At 39.3% G+C, this 23,408-nt stretch overlaps 1 protein-coding gene across 2 annotated transcripts in view; it reads left to right on the top strand.

The window, feature by feature from the left end:
* PCSK5 (proprotein convertase subtilisin/kexin type 5) overlaps positions 1-23,408 on the top strand; it is a 427,474-nt gene that overhangs the window by 30,871 nt on the left and 373,195 nt on the right. For both annotated transcript variants that reach the window (XM_012759779.2, XM_012759782.2), the window contains exon 2: positions 6,043-6,147. In XM_012759779.2, coding sequence (XP_012615233.2) covers positions 6,043-6,147 — 105 coding nt within the window. The remainder of the gene's footprint in view (positions 1-6,042; positions 6,148-23,408) is intronic.

Raw genomic sequence — 23,408 nt, 5'->3', positions numbered from 1 at the left:
GAGGAGAACTCCAGGCAGAGGAAAGTGGGTGCAGGTTGGGGTGCTCTTGGTGGCTGAGGAAGGCAATGATGGCCTCCTTCTCTGTGGTTCTCCTTTGAATGTTATGGAGTCTGGAACATAGGAGGCAAATAGTTACAATTATTTTAACATTCTCACATTTGGGGAAGTTCTAAGGAAGCATCACACTGTACATTTTAATAAAGGGAAAACGGTATATACAAGTGCTGCCTCCGTAACTTTCTGTTTAAATTGGAAATGAGTTTAGTGGAAGTTTCCTACTATTCAGTTCTGGGCATTGGAACGAGGTTGGTGACTTGGTTCTTCCCCATCCCACCTGAGCAGGTAGAAAGAGGTGTGAGCTGGAGGACAGATTCCAGCTCTAGGTAACTGGGTTCTTCCATTTCTCAATCTCCAAGTCATTCTATAGATTGCAGAAAGATAACCAGAAGTCAGAATAGAGGAATTTATAACTTTTTTTTTAAATCACTGGTTATCGAGGTATAATTTAAGTATCCCAAATGCAGCCATTTCTGTATAAAGTTGGATGAGTGTTGACAAAAGTATGTACCTTGTGGTATGCTGATAAATACTTAACCACAGACTCTTCAGGGAGAAAAGGAAGCCCTGATTTGCAGCCTTTGACAAGTTTTTTGTGATGTAAATACTTCCATCATTGTTGAAGTCAAGTTATCAAACTGATATTATTGAATGTGGTGCTAGGAAAAGATGCAGTTGGAGTTTGAAAGCCTAGGAAGAAGAGCGAGCTGGTTCTAGCACACACCCGTGCACTGATGGGATCGCCATTCTAATCAAGATACAAAACGTTCCCCACACAATTTTCCAGGCCTCTCCCAGCCACTTCCCACTCCGCACTCAGGGCTAGCACCGATCTGTTTGCTGCCGCTATAGATTAGGTTTATCTGTTCTGGAATTTCATACTAATGGAATCCTATAGTCTGCACTTTTTTGTGTCAGCATGATATTTTGAAATTCATTCACGTTGGTGCATACATCAATAGTCTGTTCCTTTTAATTGCTTTTTATTGCTGGATAGCATTCTATTATATAGATATACCATAATCTATTTGTTCATTCACCTATTGATGGACAATTGCATTGTTTTCAGCTTGGGGCTATTATTAAGAAAATTCTATGAACAATTTGAGTGTGAGTTTTTTTTTGGAAATAATGTTTTCATTTCTTTTGAGTAAACACCTGGAAGTGAAATGTGTAGATCATGAGGAGGGTGTATGTTTTAGCAGAAATTACCAAACGGTTTTCCAAAGACGTTGAACCATAGCAATGTATGAGAGTTCCAGTGCTTTTCAATCTCATTAAAACTTGATATTGTCAGTCTTGTTAATTTTAGCCATTCTAATGTGTGTGCATTGCTATTATGATTTTAATTTGCATTGCATTTGAGCATCTTTTTATGTGCTTATTGGCTATTTGTATATCTTCTTTTGTGAAATGTCCTTTCCTATTTTTCCCTTTGTCTTTGGGTTAACATTTTTGTAGAATAGAAGTAAATAACTTTTCAAAACAAGTGAGGAATTTGGAGAATCTATAAACTGGAGAGAGCAGTAGGGAAAACATGGCAGACAAACAGCCTGAGAGAACTGACAGGTTCATCAAGGTGACTGTAGTGCTTGTGACCTTGGCACTCCATAACTAGGTGGCTAACTGTCCTAATTTGCCTAGGACTATCCCAGGTTCAGCACTGAAAAATCTTATATCTCAGGAAATGCCTCAGTCCTGGCCAAACCCTCTGTAGGGTGTAGGTTGGTCAAAATAGAGAAGTGTATGTGTAAGGAAGCTACAGACTATATTCAGAGAGTCACCAGACTGGTGAGGGTTTTAGTGGTAAGCTCAGGTGAAACTGTTAGTGGTGAATAAATTCTGAAATAAATTCTGATGCTCCTCCTTAGGGGCAAAGCCAATGTAAAGTGTAGACCCCAGCCTTCTGCTCGAAAGTCAATAGCTCACTTGTGATGTGAGAATTTAGAGGCATTGGGAAGGTTCCCTCCTGACACTAGGAAAAAAATAAACTCCAAAGATTGTTTTCCAAAATTACAAGCACTATGGACACATTTATAGCTCAAATGTTAATTTTCTGATCAAATGCGGTTATCCCTGAAAGAACTGAAACATAGAGTCATACCAGTCATTTACACCTTAGTATAAAATACTTTACAAAAGCCTTTCTTAAGAATAAATTTTGGTTTGAGAAGGGGTAGTGATAGGAAAATTCTGGGTGCAAGGGTGAGGAGCTACCAGTAAGGAAGAAAAAGCACAAAAATCTTGACAGAATCATGAACACAAGATGACATTCATTGACGTAGTGTTGTACATAGAATTGTGTTGCTAGGCAGGGAAGAGTGCTTTTGTGTGATTGCATAGAAGAAGAGCTTATGAGGGCCAAGAGGGAGGAAATTATCCTCTTTCCTTTATGTAGTGTTAAGGAGAAGGCTGGGCTTTGAACTATTTGCTATCGATTTTATACTTCATATACTCCTATTGTTCCTGATTTATTTATAAGATGTCCCTATGTTAGTTGTATATTGTTCCTTGTTTCAGCCCTTGTTGCCATTGCATAACATAAACACAGTCATTTTTTGTTTTACATTACCCCAGAGAAGCTAGGTGGAATGTCTGCTTATAGATAATATTACTGCTCTGTTTTCTTACACTGTCTTTCTTTTGAATAACTCCCAACATGTTGTGACATTTTTCTTCTTAATGTTTATTAAATGCCCTCAGCATGCTTGGTGTTGTTGAAAGAATATAAAAGACACAATTCTTGCCAATAAGGGATATGCATATTAATACATAAGACACTTAAACATGCTTTTAAATATATATATATATATATATATATATATATATATATATATATACATTTTTTCCCTTAGAAGGTGATAGATTATTTTGTTTGGATGAAGCAGAACAATTGAGCTAATGCACACTACTTCTTAGCCGTTGTCTTGCAACCAAAACAAAAAAAAGTGTAGAGATGTCTTAACCCATACCCTTCAGAACCATAACCTTGGCAGAGTAGGTACTTAAGGTAGAATTAAACTATTTTTGCTGAAATTAGCCTTCATTTGATAGTTCTTTGATAGTTACAACTAGAAAATTTTAACCACATATAGCTCTACTGTATGTGACTTGAGTATTCAAGAATTCTGATTTTTAGATCACTCGTTCAGCAATCTTTTCTGAGACCTTATTCTGTGTCGTGCCATGCGCTAGGAGCTGGGAAATACAATGGTGAGCAGAATGGATGTCTTCCTGCTTCCGTGGAACAGCAGGCAGGTGGGGACACAGACATTAAACCAGTCATTGTACTAATCAAGGTGTAACTCCAGGTACATACTCTTATGATTCTATGAGATGATATAATTAATGAAGCTGACCTCATCCGGGTAGTTTCAGAAGACTTCCTCCATGCGACGAGAGAAAGAATGAGGAAGAGGAATCCAGGTGGAGGCGGAGGAGGGTGCTGTAGGTAGAAGGAGCAGTGAGTATGACACAGTCAAGGAACTGAAGGAGCCGGCATGGCCGGAGTCTAGAGAATGAGGGCGAGTGTGATTTGAGGCGGGGTCAGAGCAGGTGGCCGGGCCGGGTCATCCAGGCCGGTAGGTCAGAGCAGGATAATTAATGTCTTCAGTCCCTGAGGTAGGTCAGGCTTACAGAATAGTTCCTGGCATAGTGTAGATGTTTAATACATTATTCTGAGGTACTTTTCAAAACTATAGTATGAAATAGTATTATTAAATGTTTACTAATACTATTCATTTTAAGAGCAAAGAGAAAACCACTGAAGGGTTTTGGACAGGGGTGTGACACACAACAGCCAGAGTTACATTTTGGAAGCATCACTCAAGCCACTGTGTAGAAAACAGAGGGGGTAAGGGAGTGGGCAGTGCAGATGCCTGTGAGAAGCCCAGAAGTAACTGTGTTAGTCATTCCATGAGGTTCTTCCTCGGAGATTCTGCATTCCTCTCCATGAGAACTACTATATATTTACCAAGAAACACTCTTGACAAAAATTACATGAGAAGAAAACCCTAAGCTTCTTGGGATTTTAAGATTTTCTTTGTAAAGGATTACGCAGCCACTCCTGAATTCTACCCTTAGTCCTCTGGAATCTTAAAATCCTTCTGTAAATCTCTCCTTGAAACACTGATGGAAGCTGGGGCTGGCACCTGTATCCTCTTCCCCATTGTTTGCTGCTGCTTCAGAGACCCGGGTCACTGAGATGAGAGGCGGCTTCAGCAGGGATGTCCCCGCCCTCGTCCCTTCTTGTTTTCAGAGTCCAGGATCTTTTCAGTGTAGGTCAGGGCAGTTTACACTTGAATCAGAAATGCAAGACTTCAGAATTCTTCCAGATTCGTAATGATGAGACATTCAATGACAGCATAAAGCCCCCGTGAGGAGATGATTTCTAATGGGCACAGAAATTGAGTGGGTTGATGGTTAAGAATGTGATGAAAAGAAGAGAATGAAAATTAAACCTTTTATCTGGAAATATTAACCTGGGCCAATGACTTTTTTCTTTCTTTTTTATTTTTTTAATTAGGAAAGCCCAATGTTTGTATTGTCCCAATTGGAAAACACCTGGATGATGGTCATTCTTGTTTAGGGTAGAGCCATGGGTGTTTTGGAGAAATAGCCACTTCATGTGCTTGCCCAAAGCAAAGTGTCAATGTCAAAGAATGGAATTTGAGCCCCTAGGTGGTCTTAGAAATTAACTAGCCCCAAGTCCAATTTAACCACTTTGGTACCAGCGTAGTCCATAGCCACAGATGAACGCCCACAGCGACTTTAGCCAACAGCCATCATATGACTTTTCTAATTTTTCATTTATCAAAATAAAATTGCGAACATTTAAAAATAACGTAAATGAAAACATATATGTATATGTTACCGATTCTGATTTACATTACAAGTAAAGCTACCTGTAAAGTACAACAGTCTTTCAGTGCTTTAAAGCTTTCCTCATCACACAAGTGCAAAACGGATTTGTCGTCAATGCACAGCACGAACTATCGTGGGGACTGTGAGTGCCGGCTGTGGGCAAGGTTTTGTGGCCAGTGAGTGCCGAAGTGGTTAATAGAAAAGGAAAGGGAGCCTTAGGAAGTATATGCTATTTAGTTCTGTGAGTGTCCTTTGCAATTAGAACCAAGCTCTCCTGTGTTCATTGTATAGTTCAATTTCCATTCTGTGATCCACATTCTATAATTGGCTGAAAAAATATGGTTGTTTGGGATTTTGTTAGTTTTTTTTCTCAACGCGGACAGGGACTTATTTTCAAAGCCATACTTAAACTGACCTGTTTTTAACTAAGGTAAGGGATACATAAACAAGAAGAATAAAATGTTAAAGAAATGGCTAAGATAAAGTGCATTGAACTATTTTTACACAGGAAGCTTAGTTGATAGGTAGGATGTGTGATTTTTTTTTTTTTAGAAATTGCCATTTCATTTTCAGTTTTGTAATAAATGAATATGAGCTATGTATTTATACTGTCTATGGAAGTCAGGGCACAAACTAAGTGGTGTTATCTTTGTGAATGATCAACTGCTGAAGACGTTTCAAATTAACTATATAAATAATCTAACAAGGTCCTTCATTGTACATTTCTAGGAGCAAACAAAAATGCAATGTGTTTTTATAACTAGATAGCTGTTTGATTTTTCCCCCTCTTTCCCACATTTGGATATAGATTGATATAGAATTACTTAAAATGCTGCATATAAATTAAACATTAAAAGGGAGATATGGAGAGGCTAAGCTGCCCCATTATAATCTTTAGTTCCGCAGTCACTGCCTCAAGGACACTCTGTTTCATATCACATGTCCCTCTTTTGAAAAGTGATCACCAGGGTTCAGGTAACATTTAAGCCCAGCCAACAACTGCATAATTTATGGACCTTTTTTGTTTTGTGTTCTTATTTTAATGAAAAACAGGAAAACAGAAGACCATTTCCTACATTAATGCCTTTCTTTTGTTCTTTCCCTCCCACCCTGCCCTTGCAGATAGGGGCCCTGAAGGACTACTACCACTTCTACCATAGCAGGACAATTAAAAGGTCAGTTCTCTCCAGTAGAGGAACCCACAGTTTCATTTCAATGGAACCAAAGGTAAGAAGAACCAGTTGGGTGGGGACCAAGAGGCAAAGCTTTTGCATTTTTCATTGGTGATAATATACTGGCAGTTGATGACCGGCATGATGGCTTAAATTTCCAGAGCTGTAATAATATACTTTGGTCCAGTGTCTGTGCTTCCTCTTTAGATTTTTACTGATGTGCTAACATCATTCCAGTTGTGGAGCAATCCAGGGGTATCCCTAGGTATGCTTTCTCAGGGAGAAATGAGAAGGCATGGGGGTGGGCAAGCTAGACATAGAGAATGATTGAAGTGTTAAGAAATACCATGCTATCTACCTATTTGCATGTAGACTGATGGTCTGTGAGCCTCACAGAAGGAGGGGTTTCTTCTGAAACCCTTAGGTCAGGCCTCAGGTTACCATGAATTCTCCAGATTTTACCTGGTATTGAGAGAGCCACATCTCTAACAGCCCAAGGACTAGATTGGGTCTGGGATAGGAGGAACACTGAACACACAAGGGGTAAAACCTGGCTCCTGCCCTTGGGGCCTGGTCAGATATCATTCTTCCATCGAGTCCTTGGGTTGTACAGATAACATACCCCTGGGAAAGCCTATAAGGAAGTATGGTATGCCTAGGTTCTCCTGATATGGCTAGGTGGGGCAGCTTTGAAATGGGATATGGGAAGGAGAGGGGTGTTAGGGACAAACTCCTAGCAGACAACTAAGATTCTGAGGTCAAGGTAAATATCTGCCCTTATTAATTAAGTTGGAGGAAGGAACACAAGTCTGGCAGAGAACTAATTGGCCTCTCTTGTATGTGCCAAGTAAAGAGGAAGAGAGGGCAGCTGTATCAACTTGCCCAAGTTCCTCCGTAGGCTCACTGTGTATTACTGATTGATTAGGGCGTTTTGCTTTATTTCCCTATTATGATTTGGGTTTGCCATAAGAACTCATTTTTAAATAAATTGGTAAACAAGTCCCTACCAGTGAGCATAACAATCTCAGTTAGAGATACCTTGAAAATTGTATTCCTATTTATAAAGCAAAAAGGCTCCTATTTGAATTAATATGCAAATGAGGTTTGCAGTTTGGAGTCTTGACCTCTGTTATGTGCTGCGGTTTACCTTGTTTATTTTTTTTCTGGAATATTATGACATAGTGTTCATTAGAAGTTGTATCTCGGTGGTTAGAACAAGTACATTTCTTCTAGGTCCCAATTTTCTGTGGGTTATAGGAACAGCTAATACTTCAGTGGCCTGTGGATTGCATTTTTTTCCCTTTGTCTCTATTCTGAATTGAATTTTCTGGAAAAGCACTCTGTTGGGACATTCCTGAATTACCTGCATTTTTCAAAGAAAAGTCACATGTTTCATCTGTTAACACATTGACTGCCACACTAGGAAAAAAACATTTTTCCGTGGGCCCACAGTGTTTTATTATGAAAATAGAATAAAAACTTTGAAAACAAAACGATCCTTTCTAATTTAATGAAAAATGTGTTGTTTTTAATTGTTTTCTGGGCATGAGTTATATGCAACTTGAAAAACAGTTCATGCAGTTCCCAAGGTAAAGAGATGTGTGAGTTACATATGCTCCACAAGGCCCCAGGCTCAAAACTAGTGTGAGTTAAATACAACTCATGAGGCAGTTAATGTGTTAAATAATTTTTTGGAATTTTTTTTGAACTTTGGTAATTAAATCTAATTTTAGAGCTAATGTGCAAAGTCAATGTGAATTGGACAAGACAAGCATTAGTTGGTTTGGGAAGTAATAGCTGAATGTAACGAGGCATTGTTTTCATGATGAAGGATTTACTGACTATGGAGCTGTTTCTATCCTTACTGTTATCTTGGGGCATCTTGATCTTCATTCTTCTTATCTTAGTGAATCAAATGGCTTATGCTTGATCCAACAGAGACCTTGGATGCTGGGATACTCAGTACCTGGAATCACACCCAGTTCAGAAGAGCAGGGCCATGTCAGGCCATCCCAAGGCTACATGCCCCATCTCCTTCCTCCTCAGTAAACAGAATCCCTTGGAGTAGGGCCATACCTCACTCGCCATTCCAGTGCCTTCTGCCAGTTATTCCCATCCAGCATTTACACAAGAGGTCTACAATTCTACCAGCTTTGCAAGAAGGAGCACCACCAACTAGGTTTGCCCATGGTTTCTTTCAGATATTCCTTATAGTTCATTCATTCATGGCCATTTCTTGAGCCCCTGTCTTCTGCCAGGCCCTGTGTTAGGCTCTGGGCTTTGGAGATACAGTGGTGCCTGAGAGATCTGACTGGCGGGGTCTCTCGCAGTAACTTTCAGGGAAGCCGCAGACATTGCAATGCTTCTCACAGTCAGGAACAGGGGAGGCAAAAGACTTGGGAGTCTGCTCCAGTCTTCCTTCTTTTCCATCTTCCTCCTCAAAAAGCTTAGGCTTACCTAGGTTGTTTTTTCTTTTTAATTTCAAAAAACTACACACACACACACACACACACATACACTTATGTGTATGTATAAGTATGTTTGTATATAAGTTTTTTTCTGAACCTTTGGACCAAACAACAGACATGATGCTCCTTCAACTTTAAATTCTTCACTGCGTATTTATTAAAAATAAGTGCCTGACAAAGAAGATGGTAAAAGAAAGAATAGAAAAAAAAAGCCCCAAAATATTTATTAACAATAAGTTCATAACCATAGGTAAAATAATAAAAATTTAGATATTAACATTGATTCAATATTATTATCTAGTCTGCAGATTTAATCCAGATTTTTCAATCGTCTCTTTCTGGGGCCCCTGGATGACTTGTAGCTGTCATGTTTCCTAAGCCCTCGTTTCTCTGTCATATTCCTTCAGCTTTCTTTTCTCTTTCTTCTTTCATGAGCTAGAAATATTTTAAAGAGTACAGGCCAATTATTTTGTAGAATATTTCTCAAGTTTGGTTTATTTCTTTCCTCATGACTAGGTTCAGGTTTGGCAAGACCAGTTTTGGCAAAAATACCAGAGAAACGATGTGTTCTTCTCAGTGCATCAGATTGGGAGGTACATGGTATTGGTTTTTCATTACTCATGGTGTTAACTTTGATCACATAGTTAAGATGGTGTCTGCCAGGTTTATCTGCTTTAAAAATACTATGGGTATACTTCAGAGATCCTGTGGGTTCACTTCTAGAGCACTGCAATAACACATATAGCAATAAGTGAGTCACACAATTACTTTGGTTTCCCAATGCACATAAAAGTTATATTTACATTGTACTGTAGTTTATTAAGTGTGCAATAGCATTATGTCTTAAAAATAACATACTTACCATAGTTAAAAAATACTTTATTGCTAAAAAATGCTAATGATCACACGAACCTTCAGCGAGTCACAATCTTTTTGCAGGTAGAGGGTCGTGGTTCAATGTTGATGGTTGCTGACTTATCAGGGTAGTGGTTACTGAAGGTTAGTAGTACTGTGGCAGTTTCTTAAATATAACAATAAAGTTTTGCCACATCAGTTGACCCTTCTTTTCATGAAAGATTTCTCTGTAACTTGCGATGCTATTTGATAGCATTTTACCCACAGTAGAGTTTCTTTCAAAATTCTCTCAATTCTCTCACACCCTGCCGCTGCTTTATCAACTAAGTTAATGCAATATTCTAAAATCCATTGTCGTCATTGCAGCAGTGTTCACAGCATCTTCACCAGCAGTGGAGAAATTCCATCTCAAGAAACCACTTTCTTCAGACATAAGAAGCAACTCTTAATCTGTTCAAGTATTATCATGATATTGCAGTAATTTAGTCACATCTTTAGGCTTCACTTCTAATTCTATTTCTCTTGCTATTTCCAACACATCTTCAGTTGCCTCCTTCACTGAAATATTGAACCCCTTAAAGTCATCCAAGAGGGTTGAAATCAAGTTCTTCCAAACTCCTGTTAAAGTTGTGAGTTTGACCTCCTCCTATCAGTCACAAGTTTTCTTTTCTTTTCTTCTCTTCTCTTCTCTTTTCTTTCTTCCTTCCTTCCTTCCTTCCTTCCTTCCTTCCTTCCTTCCTTCCTTCCTTCCTTCCTTCCTTCCTTCCTTCCTTCCTTCCTTCCTTCCTTCCTTCCCTCTCTCTCTCTTTCTCTCCCTCTCTCTCTCTTTCTCTCCCTCTCTCTCTCTCTCTCTCTCTCTCTTTTTCTCTCTCTCTCTCTCCCTCTCTCTTTCTCTCTTTCTTTCTTTCCTTTCTTTCCTTTTTCTTGTCTCACTCTGTTACCCAGCTAGAGTGCCATGGCGTCAGCCTAGCTCACGGCAACCTCAAACTCCTAGGCTCAAGCAATCCTTCTGCCTCAGTCTCCTGAGTAGCTAGGACTACAGGCATGAACCACCATGCCCGGCAAATTTTTATGTATTTTTTTTAAGTTGTATGGCTAATTTCTTTCTATTTTTAGTAGAGACAGGAGTCTTGCTCTTGCTCCTGACCTCAAGCAGCAATCCTCCCGCCTCAGGCCTCCCAGAGTGCTAGGATTAGAGGCGTGAGCCACTGTGCCCTGCCAGTCACAAGTTTTCTTAATGGCATCTCGAAAGGTGATTCCTTTCCAGAAGGTTTTCTATTTACTTTGCTCAGATCCGTCAGAAGACTTACTATGGCAGCTGTAGCCTTACAAAATGTATTTCTTAAATAATATGACTTGAAAATCAAAATTACTCCTTGATCCATGGTCTGTAGAATGATGTTGTGTTAGGCATGAAAACAATCTCCTTATATATTTCCATCAGAGCTCTTGGGTGATGAGGTGTATTGTCAATGAGCAGTAATATTTTGAAAGGAATCTTTTCTTTTTTTTTTTTTTTTTTTTGAGGATTAGGTCTCTACAATGGGCTTAATCAGTAAACCATGCTGTAAACAGATGTGCTATCATTCAGGCTTTGGCTTTGTTGTTTTATTAATAGAGCACAGGCAGAGTAGACTCAGCATAATTCTTAAAGGTCCTAGACTTTCTGAATGGTAAATTACAATAGCATTGGCGTCAACTTGAAGGGCCTAGCTACATTAGTCCCCAACGGAGAGTCAGCTTGCCCTTTTACACTTTGAAGCCAGGCATTGACTTCTCCTCTCTAGCTTTGAAAGTCCTAGATGGCATCTTCTTCCAGCGGAAGTCGGTTTCGTGTACATTGAAAATATGTTGTTTGGTGTGGCCACCTCCATTAATGATCTTATCTTAGCTAGACCTTCTGGATAATTTGCTGCAGCTTCTGCATCAGCTCTTGCTGCTTCAACTTACATTTTTATGTTCTGGGGATGGCTTCTTCCCTTAAACTTCAGGGACCAACCTCTGCTAGCTTCGAAGTTTTCTTCTGCAGCTTCCTCACCTCACTCAGCTTTCATACCATGGAAGAGAGTGAGGGCCTTGCTCTGGATTAGACTTTGATTTAAGGCAGGCGTCCTCAAACTACGGCCTGCGGGCCACATGCAGGTGTTTTTGCCCATTTGTTTTTTTATTTCAAAACAAGATATGTGCAGTGTGCATAGGAATTTGTTCATGGTTTTCTCTAAACTATAGTCCAGCCTTCTAATGGTCTGAGAGACAGCGAACTGGTCCCCTGTTTAAAAGTTTGGGGACCCCTGATTTAAAGGCATGTTGTGGCTGGTTGGATCTTCTATCTAGACCACTAAAACTTTCTTCCTATCAGCAATAAGGCTGCTTCTCTTTCCTATCATTCGTGTGTTCATTGGAGTAGCACTTTTAATTTTCTCAAGAACTTTTCCTTTGCAGTCACAACTCGGCTAATTATTTGGCACAAGATGTCTAGCTTTTGGCTTATCTCGGCTTTCAACATGCCTTCCTCACAAGCTTAATCATTTCTAGCTTTTGATTTAAAGTGAGAGACGTGCGACTCTTCCTTTCATTTGAACACTTAGAGGTCATTGTAGGGTTACGAATTTGGCCTGATTTCAATATCGTTGTGTCTTAGGGAATAGGGAGGCCTGAGGGAGAGGGAGAAAGACAAGGAAACAGCCGGTTGGTGGAGCAGTCAGATCACACACATTTACTGATCAAGTTTGCTGTCTAATGGGGACGTGGTTTCTTGTACCCCCAAAACAATTACAATTATAACATCAGAGATCACTGATCACAGATCACCATAACAGATATAATAATAATGAAAAAGTTTGAAATATTGTGAGAATTAACAAAATGTGACACAGAGACACAAAGTGGGGCACCTGCTGTTGGAAAAATGGCACTGGCAGGAAAAATGGCACTGGCAGGCCTGTTTGATACCGGGTGGCCATAAACCTTCAATTTGTAAAAAGCACAAGATCTGCAAAGTACATAAATTGAAGCATGATAAAACAAGTTATGCCTGAATTTTCACCTTCATAATTAATAAGTGTTTTGTGGGGAGATACTTAGAGATTATTTAAATTTCTGTGAGCTCATTTTATATTTTTCACTCCTAGCTGACCCCATTGGGAGTATAAGGCAAGTGTTGGTGTTACTTGCTTTCTTAAGCAGGTCCCCTTTGCTTTGATCTTGGATGTGTGTAGGGTGGATGATTTGTGTGCCAGAGTGGAGGCACAGAGGTGGATTTGGACCATGTGAAATGGCTTTGTGAAAAACATTTGTGATGCAAATTTAAAATTATTTTTGGTCACTACCTTCTCAAGAAAGGGAAAATACATGAGTGGATTGCAGGGAAAACTCATATGAATGAGATCTTAGCTTTTACTTGCTATAGTAAATTGCAAGGCTCGTTTTCCCCCCTCCTCTTGTTTTTACTTAGAGGGTTCCAAAAAAGGAAATACAAAAGTAGCAACATTGTAAGAACGGCCTTCTTGGTGCTAAGAAAATGCTGAGGTCCGTTGGGACGCAAGAGCCTGGAGAACAAGAATAGCCTTGACTCCCATATGTTAACATTATGTTATGATTAACTTTTTAAATGACAGGGATTCACAGACTTCTAATATAGCCACACTGGTACAATAATAACACAGTTTTGCAGAAAATGCTAGTACATTTTATCGCAGTCTGGCCAATAAGTCTTCCATCCTTCTTGTTTATATATTTCTTTTTGACTGACTAACCTTCCTCCAAGAGACCTAGGCTCAATTTCAGGAACAGTAGTCTGAGTTCACTGTCTCAAGGTGTTTTATTAATTTGTTTAGAAATCTTTGCCAGGCACAGATGTTTTGGTCAAGGAGGGTGTTATCTGTAGAGAGCATTGGACGGAAGCTCTTATATGGTCTGTAGCTGCTCATGCAAACAGGGGGCTGGAGGTGTGTGTGGGGGGGTGTGCAAGAAAGATCATTTTCTTTCATTTTTGTTTTCCCTACCCAGAAACAGAAAACTAAAATGCCAAATTTCCTATTAGAGTAGAGCATATTTGACTTTTTAAAAACAAAAAATATAAATACATGCCATACCCATGCGTTACTTACGTCAGCATAGTGTCCTCTTTTTCCTATTGGATTTTATCTGGAGAGTCTGGCCTATCAGTTTTTTATCTTTTCCAATCCTTTTTCTATTTTCAAATCTATCAGAAGTCAGTTTTTATCCAAATCCAGGAAAGAGTCACCCCCTGGTGTGGGTCACGGATGGGCACCTCGCCCATCTTGTTTCTTCCTAAGTCATCCTCAGTTGGTCTGTCTCATTGCATGGGTGTGTTTGGATGTGTTTTTTGCTTATGGAAAGACCTTTCATTAATATTATCTATTGTGAAATCACAGATTCCTTAGAATTAGAGTTAATTTAGTCTTATCACCTTGCTTCCCAATGCTGCATACCCTCCGTAATACTCCTAGAAGGAATTTTGTCAGACCCGTTTGAATGTGTCTAGTGACGGGAATTCACTACTTGACAAGGCAAACATTTCTCTATTTAAAGGGACTTGTTAGTTACATAATCTGCTTGCCTGTAACTTCTACCCATTGAGTCTACTTTTGCCTTCCGGAATTACATACAACTTCTCCATAATATGTAAATCGACTTCTACATAACAGCTCTTTAAATATTAGAAGCCCTTTGCTCATTCTCCCTTTATAAACGTCCCTTTATAAACGTGGTGAAGCAATTGTCCCTTTATAAACGCGGCCCACAATTAAGTTCAAGGCTTCAGCTTCCAGAGATATTGCCCACTTGTTACATTTATCCATAAGCCTTTTGCTCTGAAGAGAACTGAAAACAGAGCATTCGAGCATTGTCCAGTGACAAAGGGGTGTAGGAAAAGGACGGGAAGGGAGAGATGAAGTGATTGGAGGTGGTTAGCAGAATCAGGTGAAATCAGACCTGTGAAAGAAAAGCAAGTTCAAGTTTCTTACTGATTCAGGCTGGGGCCTGTTGTGCCCAGAATTTGATTTTCAGGTGCTGGAGTTTTCTCTTTCTGCCGCAAGAGTGAAATAGGTGTGATGAGAAACTGGAGTACAAGAGCACTTCGACCACGTGATGGAAAAGTTATGCGTATCCACTTCTTGTCAGGCAAATCCCATTTCCCCATGGATTTGCTTTATAGTTTAAATATTATTTTATCTTCACTGCTAATTGATCTGTAATTGATCTATGAGGCAACCAGCATGTTAGCCATCTCTTCTAAACTTGGAGACTATATAAGCTGTTTATATACAGCTGATCTCCTAGGGGAACTTTGGAGGTAAAGAAACCTTATTTTATCAGAAATAAAGACTCAGAAGTGTCTGAGGTCAATCTTATCTGACTCTCATGCATATGTTACACAGCCATGCCTTTTCCCAAATAGTATTTCATTCCGTCTGGTGCAGCTTTAAAATTGGTTTCACCCAGAGTTCACATGCTTCCTGTGCAGGCCACTGCTGCGTTGCCCCCCTCCCAGGCTGCCCCCCTTCCAGCTGGAGCTCCTGTGTGTTTTCTTGGGCAGGTTAATGTTCTGCTCTTCAGTTTTAAGTGTGATAGTGACTTCATGGTTTGACTTTGTTTCGTGAAGTGCAGTTTTATAAGCGTAACATAACCCTCCTGGGTGTGTGCTCATCCAGGTGCATAGGATGATCCCAGGTGTGTTGTGGCTTTGGCCTTGTGCTTCTGCACAATGACAGCATCTGTGTCCTCTAGGACAGGTGCCTAAGGCTTCGTGTTGTTGCTTAGGATATGTCCCGACCGTGGCCATTTCACATTAGCCTCTCCTCATCTCACCAGTGAATGAGAGTGGTGAGCAGACACATCTTGAGAGTGCCGTGTATCTTTCTGGAAGCAGTGTGGGCTTGGATCCCATGGCAAGCAGAGACCATACGGACGTGGTGCTCAGGAGGGACTTTGGGAAGCTCTCTTGTTCCAGGCTACCTTCTTTACCGCGTTTTCACCAGCTATGAGATGCAGCCTCTATAGCAGATCCCTGTCTTTGGCATTTAATAGCATTTCTGAGTCTTTGAAAATCCCACTAGTGTTGCAGCAGTGTGTACAGCTAGTGTTACAGCCCTGGTTACAGCTCTTATTCGTTTGACCGGGGAAAGAACCGAGTAGCACACGAAGAGTCGGAGAACAGCCTTTATTCTTCTACAGCAGACTCAGCACGCCTAGTGTTACAGCTCCCTCCATGTCTTCCCATGTTTCCTTGATGTTCTCCCCCTTCCTGCCCTTCTGCCCCTGCTTTTATACCCTTGGTAGGGCTCAAGAAGCGTCCAATCAAATACAAGCTTTAACATCCAATCAGCAACAAGCTTTAACATCCAATCAACAACAAGCTTTAACATCCAATCAAAAACAGTGGGATTCAAGAATTACCCAATCAGGATCACGCAAGCAGCGTGGCTGGAAACAGGCTGCTGCACGAGGGCCTGGGACATTCCAGCACGCGGGTCCCGCAGGGGTCTGGGGCGGCTGGGTGCCACGGGGCCCAGCCCCAGCGGTGTGCCTCTAACCCGCCTGGCGCAGCACTGGCCCCTGGAGATGCGGAACTACGGGGAGGCGGGAATCAGCCACGTCCCGGCACCCGACATTTTCCGCATCACTAGAATACACCTACTCCCAGTAGAAGCATTTCAGCCATAGATTTGCAACATTTGGCACATTTATGATGAATGGATGATGAGAAGTGTGGGAGAGAGGAGGGATGTGGGTGCTGGGTCCAGTGTGTGCCCCACCTCCCTGTCCTTCTTTCTCGTTTCCAGGTCTCCTAGGTGTTTGGACAATCAGGAGCCAGAGCGGCAGATTGTGCACCACTAGGGTATCTGATGGGAAAGTTTAGGTCAAAGCCCAAATCCCTTGTAGACAGGAGTAAAGAAAAAAAAATGTTTCTCAGCTACTTTGGCAAGGCTGCCAAATCCTTATTAGAGAGCACTTGGCAGTACTTCACTGGGAAAGGTCATAAACTCACATGCCTATAGTGGAAGTGCAGGTACCAAGAATGAGTGAGATGGGCCAGATATAAAGTCACAAGGTGTAGCACCCTCGCTGGGTGTGAGCGGCAGCCACCACTCAGCTGCAGCTGGTGGCCCTCAGGTTGGCGAACTGGCTCACTATTGCTAATTCAAAAGAACCTACAAGTCTCAATTTTTACATACCATTTCTCGATCTTAAATGTTGGCAACTAATTCAAAAATTTAGAAATAGTTGTGTGATCTAAAGGAGACACATTCAGGAGGGCATCCCAGTTTGTACACCTCTCAGGTTGGCTGTGTTGGGAGAAGGTGAGGAAGGCATGAAAGGCGAATCTCAGCACTGTCATGATTTTGCTGTGGTCTGGCCCTCACGTGGATGCACATTTTGGCATATACATGGTCGGTTCTTTCACATTGTGAAGCAGAGGCTGCCGGAGGTGGAGGCAGAAAGTGGAGAGCCCATTCTAGGTCTTTAGTGCTAGCCTCAGTTTTCCACTGACACCTATGACTGTCCTGGAAGAAAGTCTTAACAGATGTGTTCGAGGAAGCAGGGTAAGTCAAAGAAAAGAACAAATGGGAGATAAAAGTGATGGCCATAAAAATTGGAAGTGAGTATGATGAGGGGAGGCAGGTTATGGATTTTGCATAATATCTTTAGCGCCTTGAAGGAAAGGTACTAACTGTAAAATCTTTGTTATTTTCTTAGTTGATGTATTTCTAAGGTGTCAGATTCTAAAAAAGTAGGTGTTGGATTTAGAAAACGCAGAGTAATGACAACATTCTGGATTTCTAGATTGTTGTTAAGAAGAGAATTTTGAACCCACAGTTTCTGTTGAAATCTTGAGCAAGTTAGGATAAAATAAGTAGGCAAACCTAAAGAATAAGTGGAAACAGCAAACAAACAAAAATCAGCATCAACAACAGCAACAAAAAACCCAAAGCCAATTTAATTGTCTGGTTTTGAAGAGAAATCATACTGACTCATGTATTTATTTTAATGAATGCGAGTCAATAAGAAATCCAATTAAAACATCACCATTGAAAAGATGTTATTTGTTAATTAAGTGCTTGCAAATTTTGTTTCTGTGCTGAGTTCTCCCAAATGTCAGTCACTTCTTACAGTACAAAAGAAGGCAATATGATGCAGTAGAAAAACACCTTTGGATTTTAGTTTCCACTTCCATCCTTGTAGGGTGAGCTCTATTTGTCATTTCTGCCCCAATTGAAGACTCGTTGTTCATGCATAGGCTTAGAGAAGTACATGGTATAATGCAGTATCGTGAATTGTGCATGTAAGAAGAGATCAAAAGTGTAAGTTAAATCCTTATAACAAAATAGTAAATGTTATAAATGTATAAATATAGGTAAGGAAAGATCTCCAAAATAATGCATAAAGTTTAAAAAAGCAATATGAAGAGAGTATATTATGGGAACAAAAAAGACCTATGTGTATGTGAGTGTAATTATACGCAGGATAGGTTTGGAGGATACACAAACACATAAAAATAACTCTTAACCTTTCCACACTGTATGTTTTTTTTTTATATATACTGTAGTAAAATTGCTTTTGTTGACACCAACCATATTGTGATATCTCAAAGCCAGTGGACACATTTCTGTTCTCATCCAACTCTTACCTTTCACTTAACATCATGGTCAATCATTTGTTCCTTCTTGAAAAACCCGACTTTCTTTCTTTCTTTCTTTCTTTCTTTCTTTCTTTCTTTCTTTCTTTCTTTCTTTCTTTCTTTCTTTCTTTCTTTCTTTCATTCATTCATTGAGACAGGGTCTTACTCTCTCACCCAGGCTAGAGTGTAGTTGCTTGATCATAGCTCACTGCAACCTCAAAATCCCGTGCATCAGCCTCCCTCGAGTAGCTGGGACTACAGGCACATGCCACCATGCCCTCTTGGCTGCTTTTTAAATTTTTCATAGAGATGGGGTCTTGCTGCATTGCCCAGGCTGGTCTCAAACTCCTGGCCTCAAGCAGTCTTCTGGTCTCAGTCTCCTGAGTAGCTTGGATTATAGCTGCGAGCCACCGCACCCAGATAAAATTTATCTTGAAGCTGTAAATCTGTGGACTTTCCTCTCCTGCACTGCCAGTATCCTGGTAAATGCCACCACCATCTAGGTGAACTACTTCATAGCAATTGTTTCTGCTTTTACAGTTGTTCTTTTATTAATACAATCATTCTCCATAAAAAGTAAGTTTCCAAAGTTATAAAAAGATCTTTGAATGACTTTCCATTGACCTTGGAATAAAATCTAACTTTCTCTTAGTGATCTTCAAGGGCCATCATGATCTGGCCTCTTTTTACCTCCCTGAGCTAGTCCTTTTTGGTCATCACACTCAGGCACATCTTTCTCACTATCTCTCAAACACACTCTTTGCCTTATTCCCTTTGCCTAGAATATGCTTTTTTTGGTCTTTGCATGATGGATGTCCTCTCATCCTTCATGTCTCAAAGTAAATGTCACTTCCTTTGAAAGACCTTCCCCAGTGACCCTTACTAAAGTAGATCCTTCATCTCATCTGCCTAGCTCCTGTCTGGCTTCAACATGTTAATTTCCTCTTTGCTACCTGTCTGAATTCGAAACCGTACTTCTTTATTTGGTTGTTGGTTTTCTCTTCCCCGGATGTAAACTCAATTGGAACAGGAGCTCTGTGCATCTTGTTAACTGTGAATGACCTGAAATAATGCGTAGCACAGGGGTGAGGAAACTTTTCATGCTGTAAGTCCACATTAATTTAGCTGTAATCAAATTTCAGCATTCAAGAAATTTCAGTTAGATATACTTAAAAATGTACATTATTTTGTAAAAAATCTAAGTACTATGTACTTAACAATTTCAAAAAATGAAAACTCTTTGTTAATTTTAAAGTTAACTAACCTTTTAATGACTTTATTGTGTCTGCTTTTTGTTGGAAAGCATTTAAATATTTGGTTGCAGCATGAAGGTCTGTAGTTTCAGTTGATCCTCTAGATGGGTATCAGTCATTTGTGACCTTAAGGGCATCTTGATTTGGCTTAGGTAGGAGAATGTACATTCACAGCAATAAGTGGTTGAAAAGCACTAAAGCATTTTTCGGGCATGTTGCTGAAGGCGTGGGTATTCTACTGCATTTTTCCATATTTCAATTAGATCTTTCTTAGCATCAAACAATGACTTTAAAATGTCATCTACTGAGAGCTCAATCAATTTATCTGTAGTTCTTTAGGTGCCTTGGTGATATCAACTAGATGAGGCTGAAATGCTAATTTGTCATGATTCTCAATGTCAGTGAATCTTTCATTGTATTCTCCAAGTAATAGGTCTATAACAGCTTCACATTCTTCAAATGATTTGCATATATCATCCTGCTTATCAATGACCTTTGCTAACTAGAGAAAATGTTCATCTGAAATTCCTTTTGAAAAAGTGTTTTGGAAAAAGGTAGCTTTTTTTTTTGAAATGCTTAGATTTTTTTTTTTTTTTGCCACATATCATATCATATATAGACTTAGTTTTACCCTGCAAAGAAATATTCAGGTTGTTTTGATTTGATGTGATATCACACAGAAATGCTACTTTCCTATAGAAATCTTCTTTCAGTTATTCACATTGCTGATTCTGTTCTTCATAAAATTTAACTATCTGTTCTCACAGAGATAAAATTTTGACTAACACCTGTCCCTGTGACAGGCAATGCACTTTAGAATGATAGAGCAAATCAACACTGAATACCTCATGGTTCAACTTTAGCATGTTACGAAACTGATGATGATGTGATGCATTTGCATGAATATAGTTAACAATACTTACAATTTGTTCCAAAGTGTCACTTAAAATAGTATCTTTAGCACAGAGATTTTGCTGATGCAAGATACAGTGAAAAGAAGTAAGAGCATCTGGGTCTTTAATACTTTTTTTTAAATCTATGCAATAAATGTTTCATGTTTTCCTGTCAGGGAAGGTGCATCATCTGTACATACACTTACTGAATTTACCAAATTCAGTCCAACTACACAACGTTTAACTTGAAAGTTGTTGAAGATATCTATTCCCCATGTTATGTTCTCAAGAGTATCCAAATCAAGTAACTCTTCATAGCAAAGAAATCTTCTGTTATGACCCAAATGAAGTATTAATATAAAATCTGTGCCAAATCAGTAGTATCAGCTGATTCATCCAAAGTGATTGAATAATGTGTATTTTCCTTTTGAAGTATTTAATAAAGTTGTTCTGTTAGGTTGAAGGCTAATTCACACTGTGGATCAGTTATGGTTCTCCTTGAAAGAGGCAGTTGTTTGTACTTTGAAACGTTATCAGAATCTAAGCATCCTACAACTTCGACAATGCATTCTTTCATGATTTCTACATCACTGAAAGGCTTCCCTTTTTCCCAAGTATATAAGCTACTTTATAAGTTGCTTCCGTGGCATTATTTCCAGGTCTTAGTGCTGCTTGAATGAATTGTCTTTACTTTTGCTTTTCATCTTTTAATTTCTGCAATACTACCTTCACACCTCTCCCTCTAATTTAAAATATTTGTGGTCCTTATCAGTGTTATAATGCTGATGAACATTGAATTTCTTTAATGTTAATATTGCAGTATCACAAAGCAAGCAAATCATCTTATCTTTAGCAGAAACAAGATAATATTGCCAGTTCCCAATCCTCATTAAAAAATCTGTTTTCCTCTTTCATCAGTTCTCTCATTCTTCTCTGACATGAGGGGCTGTTAAGCAGGCAGAATTAAAAAATACTCTTGAGCTGTGCAACTATTCACAAATTCCACTTCAAACAGAAAAACAGAAACATGGTGTACTGTTGTCAAAAGCTGATAATAGACTGGCATACTCGACCCCCATAAACTCTTGCCAGCCAGCCTCATGCAGTAGTGGTGCCAGTCAGGCAGGGAAAGTTAGAACTAAATCATGAGTGTAGCCGTTGTCAATTTAGTCCTTATGGTTTACTAATGTTCTAATTATTCCAGTCAATCTGGGAGGATTATTTTGTTGAAACTTATTTTTATTCTTTGGTATTTTAAATACATTCATTTAAAAAATAAAATAAAAAGATAAAAGATAAACAAGAATACATTAATAACAATGAAAGGATCTGTTCTGTAAAATTGGGATTCAGTCAAAAGGCCATACTTGAGGACCCAGAAGACCCCATGTGGCTTTAAGGCCTCAGGTTCCCCACCCCAAGGTCTAGCACATATAAAACCTTTAGTAGAAGAATAAATGATATTTTTAAATTAATTTTTTAAAGGAAGATAAGTGGTGGAGGCAACAATAAAGCTAGGGGCTGTAATTTTCTCTTAATTCCCCTAGAACTCACATCATTTTATGGTGACCTACACAGTACCATCTCATTTTAAGTGTAGACATCAGAGTAGCCAGTTGGAAAGACACTGTTATAAAATGAAAGAAGCATTGACTGGATTTAAGATATTTGGATTCTGATTTCAGCTTTACTACTAGCTCAGAGTGGCTATTAGCATGTCACCCTTCATTGGGCTTATTTCGCTTGTAAAATCATGGAACAGATGAGCTATTTTCTAATGTTCATTCTGATCCATTAATTACCATCTTGAATCAATGTCATTTGTGATTTTATTGTTGGCCCACATTGCCATCAGATAAGCATTTTTCATATTCTCTGTTCTAGTTTCTTTTCAAACGTTCTCTATCTACCTTTCTCCTCAATATTTAGAATATTTCTTAGCACATTCAGCTCTCCCTCTAGACACTGTTTTGCCTAAAAGAGCTGATTTTGCAATTAGACTTGTGATAAACTTGGTTAGTCTTGAGACAGATACAGACATTACCTATTCAGCTATGCATATAATAAATGAGGAACAAGTAACATTGTTTCTCTGTTGTTGCAGTACTTGTTTCTCCCTGATACCAGAGTATGATAATAAGAACAGTAATTAAGTGTGATTGCTGATGTTCATGAATTTCCAGAAGAAGGCAGTTCTTTAAATAGTGAAACATTGTACATAAAAAGGAGTTCTTCTAAGGAGTTAGATACTTTATGTGGTTTTGGAGGACCTTCTAAAATAACAGCAATAGAACAAATTTTAAGAAGCCTGGCTGTGGAAATTAGATATTAGAAATTTATTAGGAGGGAGGTAGTGGTAGAGTCAGGATAGAAAACAGAAAAGGCCAAAAATATAATCAGATAGAAACAAGGGTGGAACACAGTTAATGAAAATTGTTAGTGACTATGTAGATTCTTTTTTTAAATCCAATAACAAAGCTAAGCAAGCATTTTCATACACGAGTTGTCCAGCCCAGGCAGGCTGTTATTCAAAAACAAAGAAAAAACAAAGCAAAAACCACAGGAGTACAAAAACCCATCACAGTAAGCAGGTGACAAACAGGGCTATGTCCTTGTGTCCTTAGGACAAATTTGCCAGGCCCTGGCTCAAAGGCAGCTTTTGCTTTAGATGGAATGTTCCAGTACTGTCCCTTAGGATGTGGACGCGCTTTTCATACCTACTTCTTAGACCAGTGGGACGCCCTTCTTTAATTCATCGATGCACAGAAAGAAAAGATGATGGAAACTTCTTAGAGGATTGGGAACAATGAAGTCATTCCTTAACATCAGGAGAACTGAAGTCTCCCAGGAATGAGGTAGCCTGAGACAGATACCCATAGTTCCAGCAGTCATCATTCATTTGCTTTCTCCATGGATATTTTCTGAGAGCTTATTGTGTGCAAGACACTGAGCTAGACATTAGAGATAAAACTAAGAAAGCAAACCTAGTCACTACCCTTGCAGAGCTTCCTACCTTTTCAACCCCAAAGTTCAGGCTTGAGGCCAAGAAAGAAAAACGAGTTTTGAAAGCACCGATTAGTATATTTTTAAAAAGCTCTTTCACTAGCATATTTCAAGTTTATATTTATACCTAGGGTGACAGATAAAATAACAGTTTTTTAGTATGATTATGTCCCAAATATGGCATGGGACATCCTTATACT

Source organism: Microcebus murinus, chromosome 12, assembly GCF_040939455.1.
Source record: "Microcebus murinus isolate Inina chromosome 12, M.murinus_Inina_mat1.0, whole genome shotgun sequence".
Classification (NCBI taxonomy): Eukaryota; Metazoa; Chordata; class Mammalia; order Primates; family Cheirogaleidae; genus Microcebus; species Microcebus murinus.
Note: the sequence above shows the minus strand (reverse complement) of the source record. Positions and strands in the feature narration are given on the sequence as shown.